At 45.0% G+C, this 23,074-nt stretch overlaps 1 protein-coding gene across 2 annotated transcripts in view; it reads right to left on the bottom strand.

The window, feature by feature from the left end:
- Positions 1-23,074, bottom strand: part of LOC138497992 (protein brambleberry-like) — a 297,213-nt gene that overhangs the window by 12,881 nt on the left and 261,258 nt on the right. For both annotated transcript variants that reach the window (XM_069621767.1, XM_069621768.1), the window contains exon 12: positions 13,487-13,584. In XM_069621767.1, the coding sequence (XP_069477868.1) occupies positions 13,487-13,584 (98 nt within the window). The remainder of the gene's footprint in view (positions 1-13,486; positions 13,585-23,074) is intronic.

Raw genomic sequence — 23,074 nt, forward strand, 5'->3', positions numbered from 1 at the left:
ACACTTTTCATGGAACCACCACTGGGATAAATCCTTTGCAACAGCATTTCAGAAACCAGCATTTCGGGCTGTTGCGGCCAGGGAGGGGTCATGCTGCAGCTAGATACAGAGATTTAGAAGTCGTGATTGACTTTGCAATAGCCAGATTCATGACACTGTTCAAAAGTGCCCCATCATTTAAAAAAGGATGATCTGAAGCCTGAACTAGGCAGGTAGGTTCTCTTTGGAAATGAGGGTCGGACAGCCATGCCCATTACACATCCATGTCCATCATACACCTCCGGAGCACTCACAGGCCCTGGCTCGCATGCTCTGAGCAAGATTCCAGTCAAAGTGGGATTGGAGGATCCCGTCTGAAAATGGACAACGGTTCCCTCAAGCCACTAGGACTAATTTAGGATTTGTCTCTATGTCCAACATCAATTCAGTGGAATCAGGAACAATCTGCGATCCCCTGGCAAAACTAGGTAAAGCATGACAAATGGGTTCGCCCCAATCTTTTGAGAAGGATATGGTGCATTTTCCCCACCACCTTTCCCAGTGCCACCTCTGCCATCATATAAATGCACCTACGTACCAACATTTAGAGTGCCGCCGCCCAATAGAGGGGCATCAAGTGTATTTTTGATCAGTGGAGGCTGGTGAATTGATTGGAGGGGTATAGACATTTGCCATGAATCGAAGGGAGCCTGAACCAACAAAAGGGGGTTCAGGTGGAGAGGGGTGGTTTCCCCCCCTTCCAAAGAATTTCTTTTAAATAATGGGTTAAAATGGTGCATTTCACAACACTTTGTGAAACATTGGGTGAAACATAACAGTTTGCAGTTGGTTTTGAAAGATAACAGGAAAAAAAAAGAGAGAGGGAATAGTTCCATTGTGCCAGATGCAGGCTTTGATCTGCATTCTAAAGCTTGCAGCTTTCCCTTTGTAATCGAAAAGGCAATACTACAAGCACCAAAATACAACGGGTAAGATGGCACTGGCACTGGGGGAGGGGGGGCTTATAAGGAGGCACACTTCGAGCTATGCAAAAGCAAATGATTAACTAGTATAAAGAGGGTTTATCATGTGACATTTTACACAATACAAAAACAGATTTGCTTTCTAAAGTAGAGAGCCGTTGTATAATAATCAGGCCTTATTGTGGGTTGTTAACTTGCTTTAATAGTTACATGGGCAAAGCAACTTAAAAGTGATAGTTATGTTCACTGTCATGGGTACACAAGTCTCCGGCAAGTCTATGAGTCTCTGTACCATGGGGAGCTGCTGTTCTCCCATTCAAGGAGCAGCGGCGGGAGCTTCGCCCATTTGATGAACCGGTTTGCCCTTTCCACCAGTCCATTGGTCTGGGGGTGGTACAGTGCTGCTTTGATCTGCCTTATGTTCTTTTTCATGAACATCTCTTGAGCCCAGTTGAACTCTATTGTACTCCTCTCCGAAACACAGATGCGAGCACTTCAATCATAGTTGTGATGGTTGGCACAAATTCATCTTCCACCCACTTTGATAATCATTACCATCCCATATTGATGTTCTTGGGCCACTGCTTCCAGGGGCCAATCAAATCTAATTCTAACTTTTACCACACCCCCTCCGTGACTTCAGTGGGTATTAGTGGCGCTTTTCTTTAACACGGTTTAAACATTAGTGACATCTGTCGATCATCGTGCGTATGTCCTGATCCATGGCAGGCCACCAGTATGCTTCTCGCACGTAACGTTGTGTCATAGTACTTCCTAAATGTTCTCAACGGGCCCTACATAGGATGACCTTTCTTCTGCTGAATGGCAGAATCCCTTCATTGCTCTTGATCATCAATCCTTCTTCCTCGAAAATGTTCAGCCACTTTTGAGTATGGCCTCTGGGATGGCCCTTTCCCCTGCCCAGCCTCTCCTAAACCGTTCAATGAGCCTCACCATTGTGGGATCTTTACTGGCTTCTTCATTCCAATGACTCATGCTCAAGAATTCTTTAGGCTTTAAATCCTGGATTGACGCCACCATGCACTCGTCCTGGAAGAAAGTGGTAGCCTTCTCTCTGTTCCCGGTAGTCTGGACATGCACCGCACAATATGTGCCATTTGTATACTCTTGTAGTTTTGTAGCAATGCACGCTAGTCGAGGCGTATATTTGTCCCTCCGGGGCTTAACACATGGATCAATGGTGTGTGGTCCGTGACTAACCGGAATTTGGTGCCCCATACGCATGTTCTGAAGTATTCTACCACCCACACACAGGCTAAAATCTCTTTTTCCACCTTCAAGTAATTTTTTTCAGTGCTGGCCAATGTTTTGGACGTGAATGCCACCATGTGTTCTGGATTTCCCTTCTGTTGGGTCAGCACGGCTCCTATACCATCCGCACTGCCATCAGTGGTGGTGATGATGAGTATCCCACGCAGGATTGAACAGTTGCAAGCATGGAACTCGCGATCCTTCCCTTTATGGATTCTAATGCCACTTTCTGCTAATGTGACCATGCAAACTCTGCTCCTTTCTTGAGCAATTCTCCCAGCACTGCAGTGACCTCCGAGACTTTGTGGACACATTTTGCATAATATTCAGCAAACCTGAAAAAAAGAATCTGAACTGATCCTGGTTGCTGGGGCTTTTACAATGGGACCGATTCCTTGAATGGATATCTTGCACCCCAGGTATTCCACGACCTTGACTCATGACACATTTATCATAACTCTACTTCACCCCTGTGTCTTAACTTCATGAGGACATTCCTTAGCACCAGATTGTGCATCCGGTCATCTTCAGCGTATTCCAAGATATCGTCTTGAAAATATGAGACCATTCACCACATCGCGTAGCAACGAGTCCATATGCTGGAATGCTGAGGCTGCAGATAATGGGCCAAACAGCATCCTTGTGAAAATAAGTCGCCTTCCATAATCATTAGTATCAGTTCATTTATGCTGGGGTAGCTGTTTGTAATACCTCCAAATTTAGACTGCAAAGATCTATGCATACCCTCAAATCAATTGAGTTCCGTTTTTTGATTAGCACTACTGGACTCAACCACTCCGACGACTCCACTTCTTCAATGGTGCCCTCCTTCACCATCTTTTCTAGTTTCAGCTTCAAAACATTTCCTGCTGTCGCTGGCACTGGACACACTTTGTGCTTTACTGGGACTGCATTGGTTCTCACCATTATCTTGTGCACCTAGGTCTGGATTCCACCAGACCCTTGCAAGAACAACTTGGGGAAATCTTTGGACACCAGCGCACCTCCATTGACCACCATTACTTGGTCTCCCTACTGGGGTCTAGCTTGATTTTCAGATTGGCTTGATCGTCCCATCCCAGGACCGCTGGACCTTCCTTGGCAAAGTAAACTCTGATCCTGGTTTCTCTTCCTTTTAACTCAATGACATAGTTGGCGTAAACCATCAAACTTACTGAGGCACCTCGGAATATGGTGGGCTTGTTATTGGTGATTAACACTTCTACATTGTCACTTCCTACCATTTCCTTATACGTGTGGATGGGTAGTATTGCCAGATTTGACCCTAAGTCGGCCATCACTTTCGTCTTCCTTGCCATCCAACTTGAAGCAATGTGGCTTTTCCATCCTGGCTCTTGAGCTAAAAAGCATTATTATGGCAAGTCTTCATTTGGACAAACTGTTTCCTTCATTCGCTTCTTCGGCTTTTAAGGCCATCACTTTTTTGTTGCACTGCTTACATGCGACTGAAGTGCCCGAACTGCTTGCAGTTGGAACACTTTGTGCCATGCAGGACATTCTCGGTTATTGGCCAAGTGCTTTGTACTGGCGCATCCGACATTTGAGGGGTTCCCTTCTACCCCATCTCCCCTCTGAGTTTGGATGGCTGTTTCCCTTTCTTCCCTCTAAAAGAAACAGCCTGCAGTTCTGTGACCACTGTGCCACCAGCAAACCACTTACGTCTGCCCATAGTCTTTTACTGCTCCCACAATTTCAACGGTCGTGTCCAATTGAAGATCGTTCTCCAATATGAACTTGTCCTGAACCTTTCTGCTGTTCGTGTGTACCGTTAGCATGTTGCAAATCATATATTCTGCATTACTCTCAAAATTGCAAAGGCCAGCCAACACACGTCATTATTCGATGTAATCATCCATGGGTACGGTAGGTTCTTGTTTCTGGTTGTAGAACCTGATTCTATGTAGTACCATGTTCTCCTTGCTGGAAAATCTCTTGAAAATTCTCCTCACAGCTTCCTTGTACACATTATCGTGGTAGTCTAATCAACTCTGGCGTAAGGCTGACAAACACTTTGTCCTTTGACTCCTAATGCGTTGAGAAGCATCACCATCACCCTCGTCCACGTCCTGTGAAGTCCACACCACCCAGCCTGTCCACAGATGATACTAAGACCGGCTCCCACTGAAGCCATGGTATAGTGGGCCTACCGGGAGATTGTAGAAACGGAAGGGTGATGTTGAACTCTTCATCGTTGGTCGCGGGGTTTCAGTTGATCCTCGTCGCCAATTATGTTGTATAATAATCAGGCTTTATTGTGGGTTTGAAACTTTAATAGTTACATGAGCAACTTAATATGCAAGCGACAGTTTCACCATCATGGGTACACACAAGTCTCTGGCAAGCCTGAGTCTCTGTATGCTGGGGAACTGCTGTTCTCCCGTTCAAGGAGGAGCGCCAGGAGATACTTGATGCTCTGTTGCGCTCTCGGGCTGTTACTGTGCCAGTGGGCTTCTATCGGGCTCCAGACTTCACCTAGAGCGTGTCCAGCAAGAACTCAGCGCTGCCGAGTCTTCCAAGTGCTTTCTGCAAGAGATTATTAAAGATTGTTCCAATAATAAAGTATATTTTTGGGCCTACTCGACTTTGTTCCGGTCATTGTCAACTAATGACTCTCAGGAATGCAAAAAAAATTAACACTTTACTTTCGGAATACAACTTCTGTATATACTTTATCCCCAAACATGTGCAGAAAGGGCAGTTGTCAAACTTACCTTTAGGACAGTAAACATCATGGCCCTGCAGAAACCTCCAACTTCCAGGCTCGGCAAGTGCAAAAAGCAGGCCACCTTTCAGCAGACAGGAGTTCAAAATGTAACAAAACAGCAGCAACAATATGATGTGCCTTTCCTGGTCCCAAAAATACTTCAGCAGGTATAATCTGGAGTCCTTGTTCAGCTGTGGCTCTTGTGTGCCACAGGCCAACATCAAAATTCGGTTTAGCACAGTGAGAGGAGCGCCAAGCCCTGGCATGACGAGAAGCTAAAGCGAGGGCCCGAGGTAGTGGCTACAGAATGAGGGGCAGAGAACTGTGACAGGGAGGAAAAAGGGGCAGAGACCAAAAGAGGTTGACTTGCATCTTGTAATGTGTGTGTGTGTTACGGTGAAGTGTATATACGTCAAAGCTTGAGTTTCCACACCGTGTAGAGGGGGCGTGGCCAGCAGCCATGTTAGGTGGGCGCACTAAACTGGTGCTCCGACTAAGAAACTCTGTTTAACAACTCCAGCAAGCCTGAAACAGCTGAAAATACATGCACAACGTCAGGAAGCATCTGGGAAGCGGTTGACAGAAAAGCCTGTAGCCATCACCCACAGTGAGATCCACCATGTAACATAAGTGTGGGGGGGGGGACGAAAAAGCAAAGAATATATGGCAGATGACTGAGGAGCACAGAGAGAGAAGAGGGCTGAAGACCGCTGCGGTAAGTGACAGGCTGGGCCACGGGCTAAGGTGGTGAGGCGACCTACCGGAAGACCAGACCAGGTCGAGAAATGGGCTGCGACATACGAAAGCCTCAGTGTGCGGGTACAGTGTAAAGAGAGGCGGATGGCAGTACACGACACTGCGAACAAAGGAGCCTGCAGGCCGAGGTACAGCGTAGTCAGACTGCGGCAGCAACATCACGGGGTGCGAAGAGATGAGGTGGCTGAGGAAGCGTGCCCAAAGCGGTCCAACTGACGGGATCGGGTGGTTTGGCCAGTCAGACGGGGACAAGAAGTGTACCGCTGCCAGTGGACGAGAGGAGCTAAACTGGAGTGAGGGAGAAGGCGAAAATTCCCCCAGAAAGCGTTTTTGATGGCAACAGAAAAGAAGAGGGCTGTGCGGCACCCGAAAGGAGCCCGGGAGCCACCGGAGAAGGCACCAAGGAGTGGGGGGTGGGAGGGGAGGAGGAAAGGAGGGCCCAGCGCAAGAGTTAAACTATATTGAAACCGGGCATCTGCCACCCTTAAGACATTAACGGGGCACTGCGCCCGAGACCTCAGCAGCTCTCAATCTTGTGGACGCTGCCCGACGGCGTAGGAGGAATCCCCTCTGCCCCCAGAGAACATTGGGATGCGAGGGCATACTTGCAAGCTCCAGGTAGGGAGCAAGGTCAACAAACTGTGTGGGCAGACCAGAGGTCATGATAGACTGCGTGCGGGGACAATCCTAGTGAGGGGATCATGCAAAGCATACACCTTACTTAGGAGTCGTATATAAAACAATGCAGTGAGGTGTGCACACCGACTGATCCCAGAAGGGACCCTCTGGAGTAGGAGACTCTTCCCCCCCCTGCCCCCCCCCCCCAATCAAACCGAAATTCCAAACTAAGACAAAGGTGCACATTGGAGGCCAGGAAAAACTGTATATAAGACAATCCGAGTATGGTTGTTGTGCGGTAACCCCCAGGCTAGTGCTCTGTAAAGACAGTTCTGAACAACAGCGTGGTGAAATGAAAGCACTGATACTAAGTTCCAAAGGGACAACACCCTCCTGAGGGATGGACTTTCACACCAGAATGCCTTGTTGGGCAGAGAGGGAGAAAGGACAAGCTCATAACCGCATGGTCGGACCCCTGGGCCAAGGACCATCGCAAATGAGGAAGGAAAGTAAACTCTACTGCCCTCAGTTAATAGACTCCTGCACTATGCCATAACGGAAGAGGTCCAGAGAGGGAGACTGCACCTGGAACAGGTTTCACGAAGAGGGCAGCGAACACCACCTGCACTAAGCATAAGGGACAACAGAACCCCTGCAAGGATTTATGGTTGTATATGAATTGTTGGAATTACAATAGACCTAATTGTGAAGGTCAATTGATAATATATTCAATAAGGTCAATTCGGACCCTTGACTTTCGATCAATTCAGTCATTCGAACAATTGTGTTCGAACAATTTGGGTAATACCTGGATATATATGTAATGGAGAAGGCTCAAAGGGCAAAACGAACTGACCAAGCAAGCCGTGGGCTCCTCCTCCTCCTTCATGGCACCTGCAATGAAACAAGGACAGTCTAGTCACTTAAAGGCGCCAACAGCGGTGCATAACAAGACTGCGCCTTATAGTCAGGGGATCCAACGACTCACATGGTAGCAAGCCGGGGGGGGGGGGTTGGTGGGGAATGGGTGAGTGAGCCAAGAGCAGGGCAAGGCTCAGTAGCCTGAACTTTCACAGGATCAAAGCACATGGTGGGGAGAACCTGTGCGAAAGAAGGAGACACTGAAGCACCCTAAATCAATAAGGCGTAGCACACTTGGCGATGGCAAATGGTTGGACCGCTCGGGAATGCGAGTCTCCAGACCCTAAAGAACAATAATAGACAGTGCACCGGTGGCTGTAGGAAGAGGGCAGCCTCCATGGAACAAGAGCACACAGAACACAGCAAGGCCTGTGGTACACAATGTCGACCAAGAAGAAGGCCAAGCAGAATCAGACCACGCTAGAGAAATTTACGAAAGGCCAAACCAATTGCCAAGAAGGAAACAGTGCAGACAAAGGGAAAGAACAGGCAACGCCCCCAGCAGACATGCCCGATACGGGGGGAACCACCAGATCCTGGAGGCGATCGCGGCACCCCAAGCCAGAGGCGTAGCCAGGATTGTCCAAGAAGTGGGGCTTGAAGCTGATGTAGTTGGGCCCACTGCAGTTACATTAACATCTGCAAATCCAACGCAGAGCTGCAAAGTGGGCATTTACAGATTTTGGTTGGGACTTGCCCGCTCAGGCCCTACCCTGTCTACGCCTCTGCCCCAAGCAACACTTAAGGCCAAGATTAACGCAGTGGGCACCGGCATGGGACTGTTACGACAAGACGTCCGAGCCATAGCAGAACGCATAGGGAAACTGGAGGAGCAGGTCAAAGAAAATACTGCAGTAAGGGTGCAGACGATGGACATCCTACTGCAGAAGGTTAAACCATTGGAGGATAGAGCAGAGTACGCTGAGCACATTGAAATAACATCAGAATTGTGGAACTGCCTGAAGGAGCAGAAGGGTTTTATACCACCACTTATATCGAAAACATGTTACTCCAAGAAATAGGAGAACTCACCCAGGGGTTTACGATAGAAAGAGCACATTGTGCCCTCATAAAACAGCCTCCGCCAGGTGCTCCACCAAGGCCTGCAATCTCACAATCCTTAGTAGTTTAGCACCTTGGCGAAGATCCTGGCCTTTTTCAGGTCAGGAGGGACGATACAAAGGGCATCAGCAAAGATCTCAGTATACCCAGACTATACATTTCAAGTTCAGAAGAGAGACCCCAAAATATTACAACAAAGACAAGACTCAGGAAGACGGGCCTAAAATACAGATTAATATATCCAGCAAAATTTAAGGTTATGTACAAAGGGAAAGTCCTCTTCTTTCTAACGCGATGGAAGCATAGGAGTGGATGGACAGTGCTCAGATAACGGAAACAGCAGAACAGAGCCAACACACCTAAGCGAGAGTAGGAGGACCCGGAGCGAACTGCTACAATAGAACTGACAAGGCTCTGAAGAGAAGTAGATAAAGGCTAGAGGAGATCAGGCGACATGGCAATAAGAATTTCTAGTAATTCGGGAAGCGATAAGCTATGTTACAGAGATAACAGGAGCAATATGGAGAGTTACAGAAGCCTGGTAGAGGGAACACTGTGCTGACCCAATACCCTCCCTAGAAGTAGCGTAAGGGCTACTGTACAGGGCCCTACGGTAGGGCACCAGGAGGCTAGTCTAGTGACCAGGTTGAATGTAGCAGAAACGGGAATGTCCTAGTATGCTTAGCATAGCTGGACAAGTTAAGTTTGGTGGGGGGGTGAGGGGCTGGGGAGGAAAGCCCGACATACATGGTCAAGTGCTGCATCGTACTCTTGTTGAGGCTGGCAATAGACTTGAGACCTCACTAAAACCCTGAACACGGTATCACAATGGCTGACTGTCAAAATCATGACATGGAATGTTATGTGGCTTAACTACGTGAAATGCAGAAGAGTGAGCATGTACATCAAGAGGAATAAAGCAGGGATAGCAGTGTTGCAGGAAACGTGTTTAGATGCACAGAAGCAGAAAAACCTGGCAGGTGTGTGGGGGAGTGATGGTGGGCTCCACATATTCTACATACACAAGAGGGGTCCTCATGTGGGTGAGCCCCTTTGAACCATTCAAGGTGTTGACCTCAAAAACAGACAATGGAGGCATACTGGGATGGAACGTTGATTTGGGGACGCAATTTCAACAGTACATTAGCCTTCTGTAGACAAATCTGATGAGAAACACAACCTGCCATCCCCTCCAGACAAGGTGGTGAATTCGTTGCTACAGCACTTTCAACTGTGCGATCTATGGTGGGCAAACCACGGGGTAGGCAGGGAATACTATCACTATTCGACTCCACATAAGGTATACACGAGAATAGATTTAAGTGTTCGTTGGAGAGGAACATGTCACTGAATTCTTGGAAGTGGAATATTTGCCCAGAGTCCTATCGGACCACTCTCCACTTGTAGCAAAAAGGCTGGTGTTTGCTCCGAGAACACCGATCCCCACATGGAAGTTGAGGAGCGAGTCACTGTTGGACAAAGCATTCGCTGAGCATATTCTGAAGAGAACAGTTGAATTCATTGCAATAAATGAGGGGAATGTGCAGAAGGCAAGCACCGCCTGGGAGGCGTACAAGGCGTCAAGGGAGGCGTCATCAGAGGGGAAATGATAGCAGAATCTGGAGGGGTACAAAAAGTCAATGAGCTTAAGAATATGGAAGATATTCAGGATATTAGAAAGGAAGGCTAAAAGGAACCAAAGAATACGTAGATAAAGTAATAGAACTGAAAACAGGCATGTCTCGCACAGTGGGACAGATTGGGAAGTTTAATCATGAGAAATATTTGGAAAGTAGTCATGCACAAGAGGATAAGCCTGGGAGACTGTTAGCCTGGCTGTATAGGCAGAATGACACCAGATCCCCTATATGCTTACATGAAGTACTGAAGCTTATTACTCTACCCCGATTAGATGCACTCCAGGCAGAGCTGTTGGAAGCACCCATAACTAGGAGGTTGCAGCCACCATTAGAACACTGCCCACGGGGAAGGAACAAGGCACGGATTGGCTCCCAAGCGAATTCTACAAAACCTCTGTTGATGCGCTGGCGCCGCTGATGGCCAAGGTGTACAACAAGGCATATGCAGATAACATACGACCAGGGCATGAGAGAGGCCCTAGTAGTTCTGTTACTCAAACCAGATAAACCAAGCACGGATTACGGATCCTATAGATCACCGTCACTGTTAAATCAAGACAGCAAGATCCTTAAAGCGATCTTGGCACACAGACTCAAGGTAATACAGGTACAGATCCATTCGGATCAGACTGGGTATGTACAAGGGAGAAATATCACGGAGCATCCCAGGAGATTGCACCACGTGATTTATAGCACGGAAGATTGTGCTACAGACTGTGCAGTGGCTTCTTTAGATGCAACTAAGGCATTTGACTCAGTACATTGGAACTGGTTGTATGCCACAATGACAGATGGGGATTGGGCCACAGTGCATGAAATGGGTATGATTGATATATAAAAAGGCAATGGCCAGAGTTCGTAGTGGGAGCACGTACTCGGACAGATGGCAATTGCATAAAGCCACGAGACAGGGCTGCCCATTGTCCCCAATGCTGCACATTATAGCAGCTGAACCTATGGTGGCGTGTTTGAGGCAAGAATATGGAGATACCGGAATAGACATAGGTGGAGTGAGGCATGTGATGTCCATGTATGCGGACGAAACGTTGTAGCTTTGCAATCCAGGGCGAAATCTGCCTTACATCCTGGAGGTGCTGGATAACTCCAGCAGATTGACAGGAATCAGGATATATAAAAGTAAGTCGTGCCTGTTCCCACTGGTTGCGACGGCAGCTGTAGCGGAGGTGGACTTACCTGTCCTTCCTCTGCCCTGGAGCAGGAACTCCTTCAGGTACCCGGGAGTCCACATCCATCATGACCCTGCTAGGGAGCATGAATTTAACACAGTACGGGCCAAAAATGGGTTGGTAAAATCTAGAGTTCTGGAGCAAGTTGCCCCTGTTTGATGGGCATGGCTGCAATGCTAAAGATTGTAGCACGGCCAAGACTCCTGTATTGCTTTGGGAACATCCCGTATAATATTCCAAGGCAGGTCTTTCGGGACTTAGGAAAAATATGTAGGGGGTTTCTGTGGCAAGAGGGGAGGAATAGGGTAGCTCTGAGCACACTGCAAAGACCATACGAATAGGGGGTAAAGGGGTTGAAGGTACTTCCCGGCGTGCCAGCTGCAGTATGTTGTGCAATGGATGGCCGATGACCCCCCACGACAGAAACAAAGTTGCTGCAACCGGTTATAAAAAGAAGGTACCCAAGGAACCTACTCTGGATTCCCTGCCAGGGAACAACAAGGTCATCTTTACCTAGTAGAATTGGGCATTCGAGTTTGGAAGAGGACATGTGGAGCTATGGGACTAATAGACCCGATCTCACCACAGACCCAGATAGCGGCAATCCTAGAAGGCAAGCCAGGTAGTAGGTCAATGGTGCGATCTAGATGGGAAGCACACGGTATAGTTATGGAGGGAGACCTGAGGAATGAGAAGGGGCTGATGACGTTTGGTGAGTTGCAAGAGACCACTGCCGTACATGAAGGACTCTATTGCATGACTAATGGGGGTACTAAGAGATAGATGGACGAAATAACTATGACGAGACCATAGGGAGTGAGGACACAGACACTGCTTACTGTGGCAGAGGATGGACATGCCATTTCTAAGATCTACCAGGTGTGGATAGACCCGGTACTCGAACAGAATTGAAGTGCAGGGAGAAATGGGAAGAGGAACTGGGTAAGACGTTCAAAGATAAAGAATGGGAAGAGGTGACAAGGTACCATAAGAAGGTCTTTAGGAATGCTAGACTATAACTAATACAACTGTACGTAACACAAAGAGCGTACCTCACACCTGCCTTAATTGCGACATTCAAAAGACGCAAATAGACCAGAATGTCTCCAGTGTAAAGTGACGGATGCAGGGCTAATACACATGTTTTGGGGATGCCCGATAGTACATGGGTTCTGGAGAGGGGTGGCACAGAAGGCAGCCCAAGGTGGCATAGATCTAGATATTCAGACTCAAGAGGCTTGCCTGTTGGGCCGCTACAAGAGAAATGCAAAGGACAAACCGCTAAATAAAAGCAAGGACTTGATGTACATAATGGCTAAACACAGTATAGCTATGAAGTGGAAGGATTCTAGGGAATCGAGTGTTACTGGACGGTGGAGGGAGCTGGAAAAGTGGGTCAAACGGAAACGGAGTATGGGAAAAGGCACTGGGTGAACAAAAATGATCTGGGAATAGACATTCAGTGGCGGATATCTTTAACTGAGACACTGTTTACAAACAGTGAAGAGGAGGCGGTAAAGAGCATGGTAGGAGACGCAGATGCAGTATGATTGAGAAAGGACATCTAGGTAATTGGAACAGGCCGAGTTCAGGGGAGTTAAGTAGTGTTCAACGGAGTTGGGAAATATATTTGAAGAATATGTTGTATAATAAGGTTGTGTGGAAATACAATAAAAACATTTAAAATAAAAACATTTTTAAAAAAGTTTCCACACCATTTGGCTTAGCTGTGGGCTCTTCCTTCCTGATCTAGTCATTAGGCCTGCCCAACCCCCAACATACGAACTAACAGCCAATGACATTCACGGAGAACTCAAGGCAGCTGTGACTGACAGTTACAGAGTCAACAAGCTGCTGTTCGCAGAACTGGAGGGGCCACAAATCTAGCGCCCTCATCCCAATAGCAACACTTCCATTATCTGTTTGGAGTCCTCAAGCCTCTGCGCAGATAACCCAAGTCAGGGGGAAAGTGTCTAGCATGGGACACGCCCCTGTGCCGATACACCATCACTGCCTTGATGCATGTGCCAGACCAGAATGATTTGTTCATTTTAAAATAAAAACAAATATTATTCCAATTTTGAGGGGCAGAGGGGGTGCCCCCACCCTACGTTATCAGGGTGCACAATAAGACTTTGGGAAATCTTGGCTGGATTTACAGAGGCATCCTAAATAGGATCCTTGCTGTGCCACTAGTATCGACTGTAAAATTAAGCTCGACTCAATCACTCATGTGGTGCATAAGTGGTGCAGACTGCAGAAGTGGGTGGAGCCTTCAAAGATTCATTATAGAATTTCTGGACAAACGCACTCGCTCATTACACTTATGGCATTAATACTCACAGGTTGCTGGTCAGAGACAAGTTGGAGTTGTAGGCCTTAGACTCTGAAAGCGCGTCAAATGCTGAGCCCAAGTGGCGCTGAGCGACTCCAATTGTGGTCTGTTAAAGTGAAAGAGTAAAAGAGCAAGTTACAAATCAAAAGACAAGCACTTGTGACTTCGAACTTAAACACAAATGCATATACCACTACACATCAATATGCTTAAATCATGCCCACGATGTGACAGCAGTTTCCCTACCTTCAACCATAGTTGACATTTTCCCACCCTGTACAGCTCACCATAAAACACACCAGGGACAGTCAAATTAGCTACATCCGCTCTGCTATCCACCACATTAACCATGTGGGGACTTAAAGTGAAGCATCACTTAGCAATTGGTCCGGTTTACCATGAACTTCCAAATAGTGCCTTCTACAATCTCTGGTCGGTCTGCTCATGGGGGATTCCCACAGTTTGAAATAAGGCTGAAGACCTTTAAAGTCCCCATTGAGGAGTAGAAAATAGGGGAATAGCCAAGTGCTCACACTACATAGATTTAAGATGAAGTCTCGAACAAATGCAGAATCTGTATATTTTTACCACTTAACTGCATCATGAATTCCTGCCGCAGTGCAGGCCTGCTTAATGAGCAGGTGGTGCTAGATTGTGCTGCTCATTCACCAATCCCCTTTGGTAGCACTGGAAGTCAGGGTGTATGCTTGTATGCAGCTCACTCACAGTTTTACCAACCCGACAGCAGGGGTCTTGTAGCTCAAGCCCCTTCTTTGCGGTGTTCCATCAATTATTGGATTTTAGGCCAGCATCCTTTCCCCAAGACTAAAACACATGTGATGGTAGGTTGCCATCCACAGTATCCTGAGGCTAGTGGAGTATAGAAAAGGTGACCAAAAAGCTTTGTGGACAAGCCTCCAGCAAAAAAGTATCTTTGTGCTCACCACTGTAGGCATGTCATAATGGAAGGAGGAAACAAGATGCTGCTCCCTGCCTCCCAGGTATTGGGGCCATTGTGAAGAGTAACTACACCCCACCCACCAACTCTTTAGTGGAACTAAGGGTCAAACTCCACCTACTATCACTGGAAGGAGAACCCCCCTCAACCCCTCCAAACTCGGATACAAACTAACGACCCAACCCACCCTCCTACATTCTGCCCTCAGACTACTCTATGTATTTGTAAATACCAGACTTAGGATCTCAATGTTAAACATGTTTTAAAGTCCTCCAGTCCCTGTCCCCAGTTTATGGTCTTGCCCCTTCGCCACCCGTACACGTCATTCCATCCAACAGGCTCTTATGTAAAAGCACCTTAGCTTAGGACTGTCGCTGCTAATGCCAGAGGCATTTCCGTTTGAAATAGCCGGTTTTAAAATAAACACAGACTAAGTAGACTGTATATCCTCACCACCTCCAAGTCAAGTACGCTCACCATTGTGTTGCACTGAAGCCTTGAGCTCTGTAGTGTGTTGAACAGCTTGAGGTTCTTCTGAATGCCCACTTGCTTTCTACCCACTCCAGATATATAGAGCCAGGTAGTGCTATTCCACAAATGCCCCCACATTTGGATTAGCTTCAAGGGTTTTCTAAAAATGTGCCCGATGTCCCCCCCCCCCCCCTTGATACTTTCTGCCATTTTTTCCTAGGTGAAAATCTGTACATCGAGGGCAGAAAGTTTAATTTATTCTGACTGATGCAATAGTGACCCACTCCGTCAAAAGCCGTAATGGCTACTTTGGTTGAATTTTACAATCTCACAGATTTTCCCATTGTTGAGGGTTCAGTAGATTTCTCACAGATTGTTCATGTGTCAGCACACATCCAGACTTTTAAATGCTAAAAAGATCGCTAAACAATAACTGCTATGTGATTGTGGCTGTGTTGGTAATAGTAGAGTCTGCAAGAAGATCTACGCCCTACATTTGGAGGAGGACAATACCCTGGTGAATTCTTTCATGGCAAAAGCATTATGGGCAGCAAAAGCACTGGAGCCGTCTATGGTTCATGCGGACATGGTTGGAAAAATCGGTGAGCTGGGACTGCAGGTGAGGGGAAGAGCTGTTTGAGAATTATTTACAAGATCACGTACTATAGAAAAAAAATACAAGATCGCTTCATTTTTTATTTCTGCACTAAACCATAAAATGAAAGGATGGTTGGCATGCCAGAACAAGCCAAAGGGATAACCCAATTGCATCTTTACACAAAACTATCAATTCCACAATTTGACAGAGGGAAAAAAAACTTGAACAGTATGTAAGGAGCACCTGCTCCATCCAGATTGCCAATTGTACAGAAGATCAAACGAGACCATAGAATTGAATCGAATAGCGGCAAAACATTGATATTGGCAACAAGGCTGATCCCTGGATACTCTAAATGGAACTCGCATTTGTTTTAATCGGTGTGCCACTCTGATCTTTCAGACTGGTATAAAACTATTTTAGTGCCTCACCATTAAAGTCCTGAAGAAGTAAACTAGCCAGCAAGTTCTCATGGCCTACTGTATTGAAGCCTGCAGACCAGTCAGAAATGATCAGTGCTGCACACCCACCTGATCTCATGCATGAAATCGAGAATTCCGTTTAACACTCGACCTGAATCCCTGCCATTGCGAATGAAGGTAACCATTGGTCTCTGCAAATTACTGAGATTTGCCTGGGTTACTGCTTTCTCAAGTAGTTTCACTATGTTTGCTGCCTTTTTTTTGCGACCTACACTTTTGTTAAATTTACCTTGTTTTTTAATTGCAGAATTGGGGGAGCCCACCACAACCCTCTTACACCCACACATCCTCTCTATATACCTTACCCCTATTTACCAACTGCATTTAGCGGCAAATAAAAGGTAGTACAAAAATAAAATGGCGGCAAAAGTGGGAAATACCAGAAAAGCAAATGCAACTGTGGCGACAGTTGAATAAGGAATTTGGATCAAGCTATTTTTATTCATTTATTTCTGAAAGCTCTTACCACTGCAGATTATAGTTGACATGGTATAAGTACTTGGCTCAGCAATTCATTTTAAAATTTCACTGATAAACTATCTTTTCAAATGTATAGTTTTGAATATTTTCACAGGCCCATGTAAAATCCCCATCAGGATTATCATCAACAAACTGGACAACTGTTTAGAATCATGAGGCAACCAGAGAAAATTATTGAAGCATTCCAAGCATCATCAAATACAAACCATGGGAAACACCAGCAGTATGTTCTACTACAACAGCATAGGTCCAAAAAAAAAAAAAAACACCTACAATTAGTTTACTCAAAGCTTTAATGGCAAAAGCAGTCCTCACGTGAAGAGGCACTATTGAATTTAGGTCTGCTCATAGGATATTACCTCCACCGCCTAGAGGTTGACTGCGAAAATAATAAGTTATCAGGTTTGAATCACTGACTGGGCATTGAGAGGTATGCCCAATTGCAAAAGTCAAGTAGTAGAGTGGCTTTGGCTACATTGGTCAGCGTATTTGAACAGCAAACATCTGGATTGCAGAACACAGAGCATGCATCAGCTGTAAAACCCTCACTGTACCATTAGCTAGGCATTATGTAGAGTAAAGTCATGGAAGGGGGAGTATTATGGTGGATTGCGGACTCTGTTCACACGCCCCAATGTGGAAAGAAACCTGTAAAATGACTACAATGTATTCGTAGGAAGAATCCCCTCTTGACTCAACCAATTTATGGCCCTCTTTTGATTTAAAGTTACATAAAGAGCGCATATAAATCTGGCTTTAGATTTTCTAATAGTTTATCATGCAATAGACACATCACCTTACTGAAGGAATCACTTTCTACCAGCTGTATATGCTGATAGAAACTAATATTTGAACAAGGTTGTTTGGCGCCATATTTATAGGATTACAACCATGTATTTTAAGTGCCAAACCATCTTTAATTGCTTGACATTTGAAATAGAAAATATATCACATGTGATGTTGCAACATCGTATTGCACTTTGTAACATGAAGATGTCATTTTGCGTCGAGGATGATGAAAATACATAATGGCACAAAGCAAGCCAGTCTGTGCCTTTCCGTGTCCTGACCGGGCCATGGGCCACGAAGGACTGCTAGAACAAACTAGAAGAACTCCCATCTGTCTGTAAGGCCATTTGGTAGGGGTTGGTGGTCTAACTGCCATTATGTATGCTCGGGCCGAGCTGCTGCAATTGGCTCATGAGGCAACCTGTCTACCTAGCAGCCTGTCGTGTCTGTTGCCCGCCTCCGACACTTATCGATTAGGTGGCTGACTCTTGAGACACGGGTGATCAGGATTTTTAGCCGTCTGGTCTTCTGATAAATGCTCATTCAGCAGTGACTCCTAGCCATGAGATTTTTGTTCAGCCGATGGATCAACCTGATATTTTAGGGCCGACCAAAACATGGTATTCAGATTCATCTGGTCCAGATATAGCTTAGCTTCTGTCATCTTCATACGCATTGATTTGTGCTGACTGGCCAAGCTCCATGCCGGGCTACGGCCTTCCCCTTATCTAGTGTCACTGGAGTGTTCTACTATCCCTAGAATTCATGATGTCCCTTGGTGGCTGTTGCAGATTCAGTTTTAGACTTCTAGTAATGCGCCAGTGTACGTATTGCTTGTGTACCGTCCACCTTCCTATTTGACGAATGATTTCATCAACTGTTTCAACTGGTTGCTGACCTGGCGCTTGTTCATACCAACCTGATTTTGCTAGGCGATTTCAATATCTGACCTACTGATTCGACTGATACTCCTGCAGCAAATTAATTTTCTAGGTTTTCTGACTCATCTGCATCTGCGTATAAACTCCCGACCCATAATAGAGGAAACACTACCTGGTTTCTTTAGATATATCCCTTTCTGTAATGTTTCACCCCACTACCAGTTATCTGGTCAGATCATTTTTTCCTCCCATACGTCATCATTTTGTCTACACGTAGGCAGACTTGTCACAATGTTCATGCTAGCCAATGCCACTGGGCCAAAGTTTCCCCTGTTCAGCTTGCGGAGGCCTTGAAATCTAGTTCTCAGGCTACTCTTGCGGAATCAGACTGATCCTTGGAGCTTTAATAAAAAGCAATGTTCTTCACGGCTGATCTGGATTCGCAAGCTCTGAAGCAGTAGTGTCACTGGGCAGAACGTATATGATGCATCTGCTATGAGCTAGAAACCAAAGACAAGCATAAACAGTTTCAACTTCAATATAAACTGGCGGAGAAGTTAACCAAGTCTCAGCATTATTATGCGGAATGCATAATTGCTGGTACCTGTGCTTAGAGAACTGTTTAGAGTCACGAAGGAACTCTCTGCTCCACCCACTGCCCGTTTTGATCCCTCGCATTCTCAAGACACATGCAATGCTATTAGCTTGTCTTTGCAGTTAAGACTGACAAGATCAGGACATCGATCAGGATGACCGGGCTTGGTCTAGTAGACGTGGTCTTTCGGGTCCCCTTTAGTAGTGGGGACTCTAGGGCTCTCTTGTTTTTGAGCCTGCCCCTGATACAACAGTTTTGGCTGCTATTTGTAAGCTTAAATCAGCATCTCTATCCAACCAGATTCAATCTTTCCCTTTGGATACTATCGCACTCTTTACGGTGGTGCTTCACCAGTCTTTTACAAGTGGTGTTATTCCAGCCACTGAAGCATGCAAAGGTTATGCCATTGCTGAAGAAGCTGCAATTATATCCCCTGTCCCCAGCTAGCTACCGCCCCATTTCCCTCCTGCAAGGGATGAAGAGTAACAATGGCTTGCATTAATTTCAACTTTCAAGGTTTGTGGAAGAAAATGGGCTTTTGCACTTTTTTTTCTAAAGTCCAGATTCAGGCCACTTATTGGTACGTAAATCGGTAATATATCGATCCTGGATGAGTTGGCCCTGCTTCATGAATGCGGGGAGGTCAGAGTTGTGATTCACCTTGATCTCTGTGTAGCGTTTGATACTATCAATCACAATATTCTCCTGCAGTGATTGGAACAAGCAGGGCAGGACCAGTCTTGGCATGGTTCCCTTTTCTGGTGGACTGCATGCATCAATGCCCCCCCACCCCCACTCCAATTGTGTGCGGTGTTCCTCAAGGGTCGCTCTATCCCCTTTACTTTTTAATTTATATCTGTGCCCTTTGGCAAATCTTGTTTTGCTAGGCGTATGTTTTATAAATACGTTGACGATAACCAATTAATTTTTCACGTTAATTCCCTTTGTTAAGAGCTTAAGGGTCAAAGCTCCTGCCCTCTGGCTCTAGAGAGGGGTAGATTGAAGAAGCCCACGCTGCAAACTAGGGCAAACCGAGACTTGTCACAGCCTCTTATGGGCTTGTTGGACTACTGCAACAGCATTTATTTAGGTCAACCTGACGTTCTGGTTCATCAGCTCCAGATCCTGCAAAATTCTGCAGCACATCTGGCCCTGAACGCCCGAGACAATCCTCCAATTGGTAGTTACTGGCAAACTCCATTGGCTTCCCATTAAAAGCCATATAAAATGTAAGGCACTTTGAATTGCACATCATGCTTTTTTTCTTACCGGGCCTTCTCTCCTTCAGTCTAAGCGGATTCGCTATACTCAGACGCTCTCTGCATTCAGCCTCTGCTACCTGTTTCAAGTCATGCATTTCTGTAAATCTTGAGCAGGAGGGCGCTCCCTCAGTCGTTGCCCCTACACTGTGGAACTCTTCTAAATACCTGTGGGAGATTTTAGATCATGTGCTTGCGCAGAGCTCTCAAAACCTTTCTGTTCAGGGAGAGGGGTTTGGTCCTGTAGGTTTTTTTGTTTGCTAGCGCCCAGATGGCTTCTGGCCTTGGTTTGCACTCAAAAGTATTTATGTTACATTACCTAAAAGGACAATTGTTTTGTAAACATCAAATTGATATTCAGAAACATATTTAACAAAGAAATGGAAGCACATGGAGTAGAACGTTAAACCATCAATGCACAAACAATAATGTGATGACGTCATTAAGTTCTTAGACAATTATGAAATGGTATCCTGCAGTGGGGCAGACACCTACTCCATGCACTGTGCAGGATTTTTCTACATTCTACTGAAAACCTTTTGAAAGGGAGTTAAAAGCCAAAAATGTGGCTACCCTGAAAGGTGTAGTGTACTTGGATAAAAATATTTGAGGAGTTTTATACAAATCCTTTTCAACAATCACACATTAAATAGCTAAAATAATGCCATTTTAGGATCCACAAAAACTACAAACTTCTAAAAACTAAATAAATAGGTTTAAAATGTTACTACTAAATAAGTACTGACCCTCCATCCCCATTAATAATTACATGAACATATTAAGAAGCCCACTCTTCAATAATTTATTTGAAGTTATTTAATGGTATGGTGACCATTTATGTATAGCACTTTAAACATTATAAATGTCCATCATTTCTCATCTTTTTAGGTACACCTCAAGTGTACAGTTACAGTAATCCTAGCCAGTGAATAGTCATACGACATTGCAAATCAGAGAATTACCACTCTCTAGACCGAGCAGCCCAAATGTATGTGGGATTTTACAATTCAGTCATCTGATAAGAGTTTATGACTTTTAAAAGTACTGACCATTGAATAAATAAAAAAAAACATTTGTAATCTTAGTGTATTGCTTATAAATGTTTTGAGTGAAGATTCGTGTGTGTTCTGGATAAAGATATTTTACAGATTAGATGCCGAAACATACATCTCCTTCAGGCAATAGCAAGTTTATATTTCAAAGATTGCGTTGCATTTTGTAAAGCACTGATTTAGTGTCTTAAATTTCAAAGTAATTGCCTTTGTTTTAGATTTTTTTCTGTTATTGGGTGGAGGAATGTTTAATCCAAATTATATACTTACACCATTACTTAGTTCTAAATGTGTGACATAGTACATATTTTTTTACTATATTGACATCTGTTTTTACTGCATTCACATGTTTTGTACTAATGCATTTTATTACTTCAAAGATTTAAAATTACCTAATATTTTCAATTTCCATAAAGATGAACATTGTTTAAAGTTCTATTAAAAAATGAACCTCCCTGTCATTATAATATATTCGATCATTTCAAAATGCATATCAATAGGACTTATTTTATTTTTTTTTTTTTAAATATACTGGCACAAAACCATTGTAGAAATCCCAAACCTTACTAGCAATGATCAATTCTGCTCTGCATTCAAAGGGCAGGGCAAAATCTGAAAAGCTAGACAACACTTGCCGTGTGACATGACATCAGGAATCCGATCAATAGAAATAATTCAAAAAAGCAGCATATAGTTCAGTTGAAGAATAACCATGCATTGTTTGGAAAAGAAAGGCAAAAGAACTACACAAGTCAAGCACCTATGAATTTTCACTGTCGCAGACGGAGTTCTGAACTCAAGTCAAAGACAGCCATTTGGGTGGTACATTTGGCCCTTTTCTCCATATGAGTAAAGCTTTGTTTGGGTTTTTCAATGCTTATTTGTAATTCCTTAAGGACATCATATAAAAACATTGGTTTCTGTCATTGTACCTACTTCCCAGTGTGATTTTTTAAAGGATTTACCCAAGAGATTTAGGTCGAGCATATGCTATGGGTTGGTCTGATTAACAAAGTTGCAAATTTTCTCAGTAACCCAAGTTAAGGCTGTAGTCAAAGCAGACTTCTTTCTGGACATGCAGACAATCCTATAAAAGGTTTAGAATGGAGCTTTCATGGAGCTTCCAATATGCGATGCTAAAGAAATTAGAACGCAGGTGCCTCTTGCTAGAATTCTAGTTCTCCCACACTGGCATCCCTTCATTGCAGGGTAGAACGCAACAGCCAGAAAGCCAATCAGGTGGTCTATATCCAAGAGCCCATTGAACTCTTAACAAGCTTTCTTCCAACATTTGGAAATAATAGACTAGGAGGCTTGACTTTCTCGGCCATCCATCAATGTAATTGAACTCAAATACTTGCCATTTCAGTCATTGTGGTATAGCAGGGGACCGTACAGTCATTTGCTTGACACAAACAGGACATTTCCAAATTCTATTCAACTCGGATGCAAAAAAAAAAAACAAAATAAATTACATGGAGGGGTAAAAGGAAATATACAAGGAGAGGTACAAAAACACCACAATTGCAAGTCTGCAAAGGGAAGGAAACAAAGAAAAGGAACAATTCCACAGGCCTTTCAATAACCGTTATGGAATCTACCTCCATACATTGTTATAAACATCTGTTGAATTGCAAAGTTTAAATCCCATGTGTCCATAATCCACCCCTCCACCCATTCAACAAAGCTCAAAATTGACAGTTCTAAAAATTAACTGTCAAATGGGCATTAAAAGGGGGGCGTTTCCCCCCGGGGAGGTTTTTGGTGCTGCACACGGCCAGCGAGTGGCTGTGGGGGGCAGAGCGCCTCCTTAGGGTATTTAAGGGCAGGGAAGGTCCGGTCGGCAGGCGACGGTTGGACTTGATTGTGAAGTCCGGTCGCCTGCTCCCGAGCCTTCCTGGTTATTGGGCCTGCAGGGGTTTGTGAGTAGAGGTGAGGAGCAGGGTAGATTAGCAGGCTTTTTTGTTAGGTAGTTAGCATATATATATATATATATATATATATATTTTTTTTTTTAAAGTTTGGTATTTT

This window comes from Ambystoma mexicanum, chromosome 5q (genome assembly GCF_040938575.1).
Source record: "Ambystoma mexicanum isolate Mex_15411 chromosome 5q, UKY_AmexF1_1, whole genome shotgun sequence".
Taxonomy (NCBI): Eukaryota; Metazoa; Chordata; class Amphibia; order Caudata; family Ambystomatidae; genus Ambystoma; species Ambystoma mexicanum.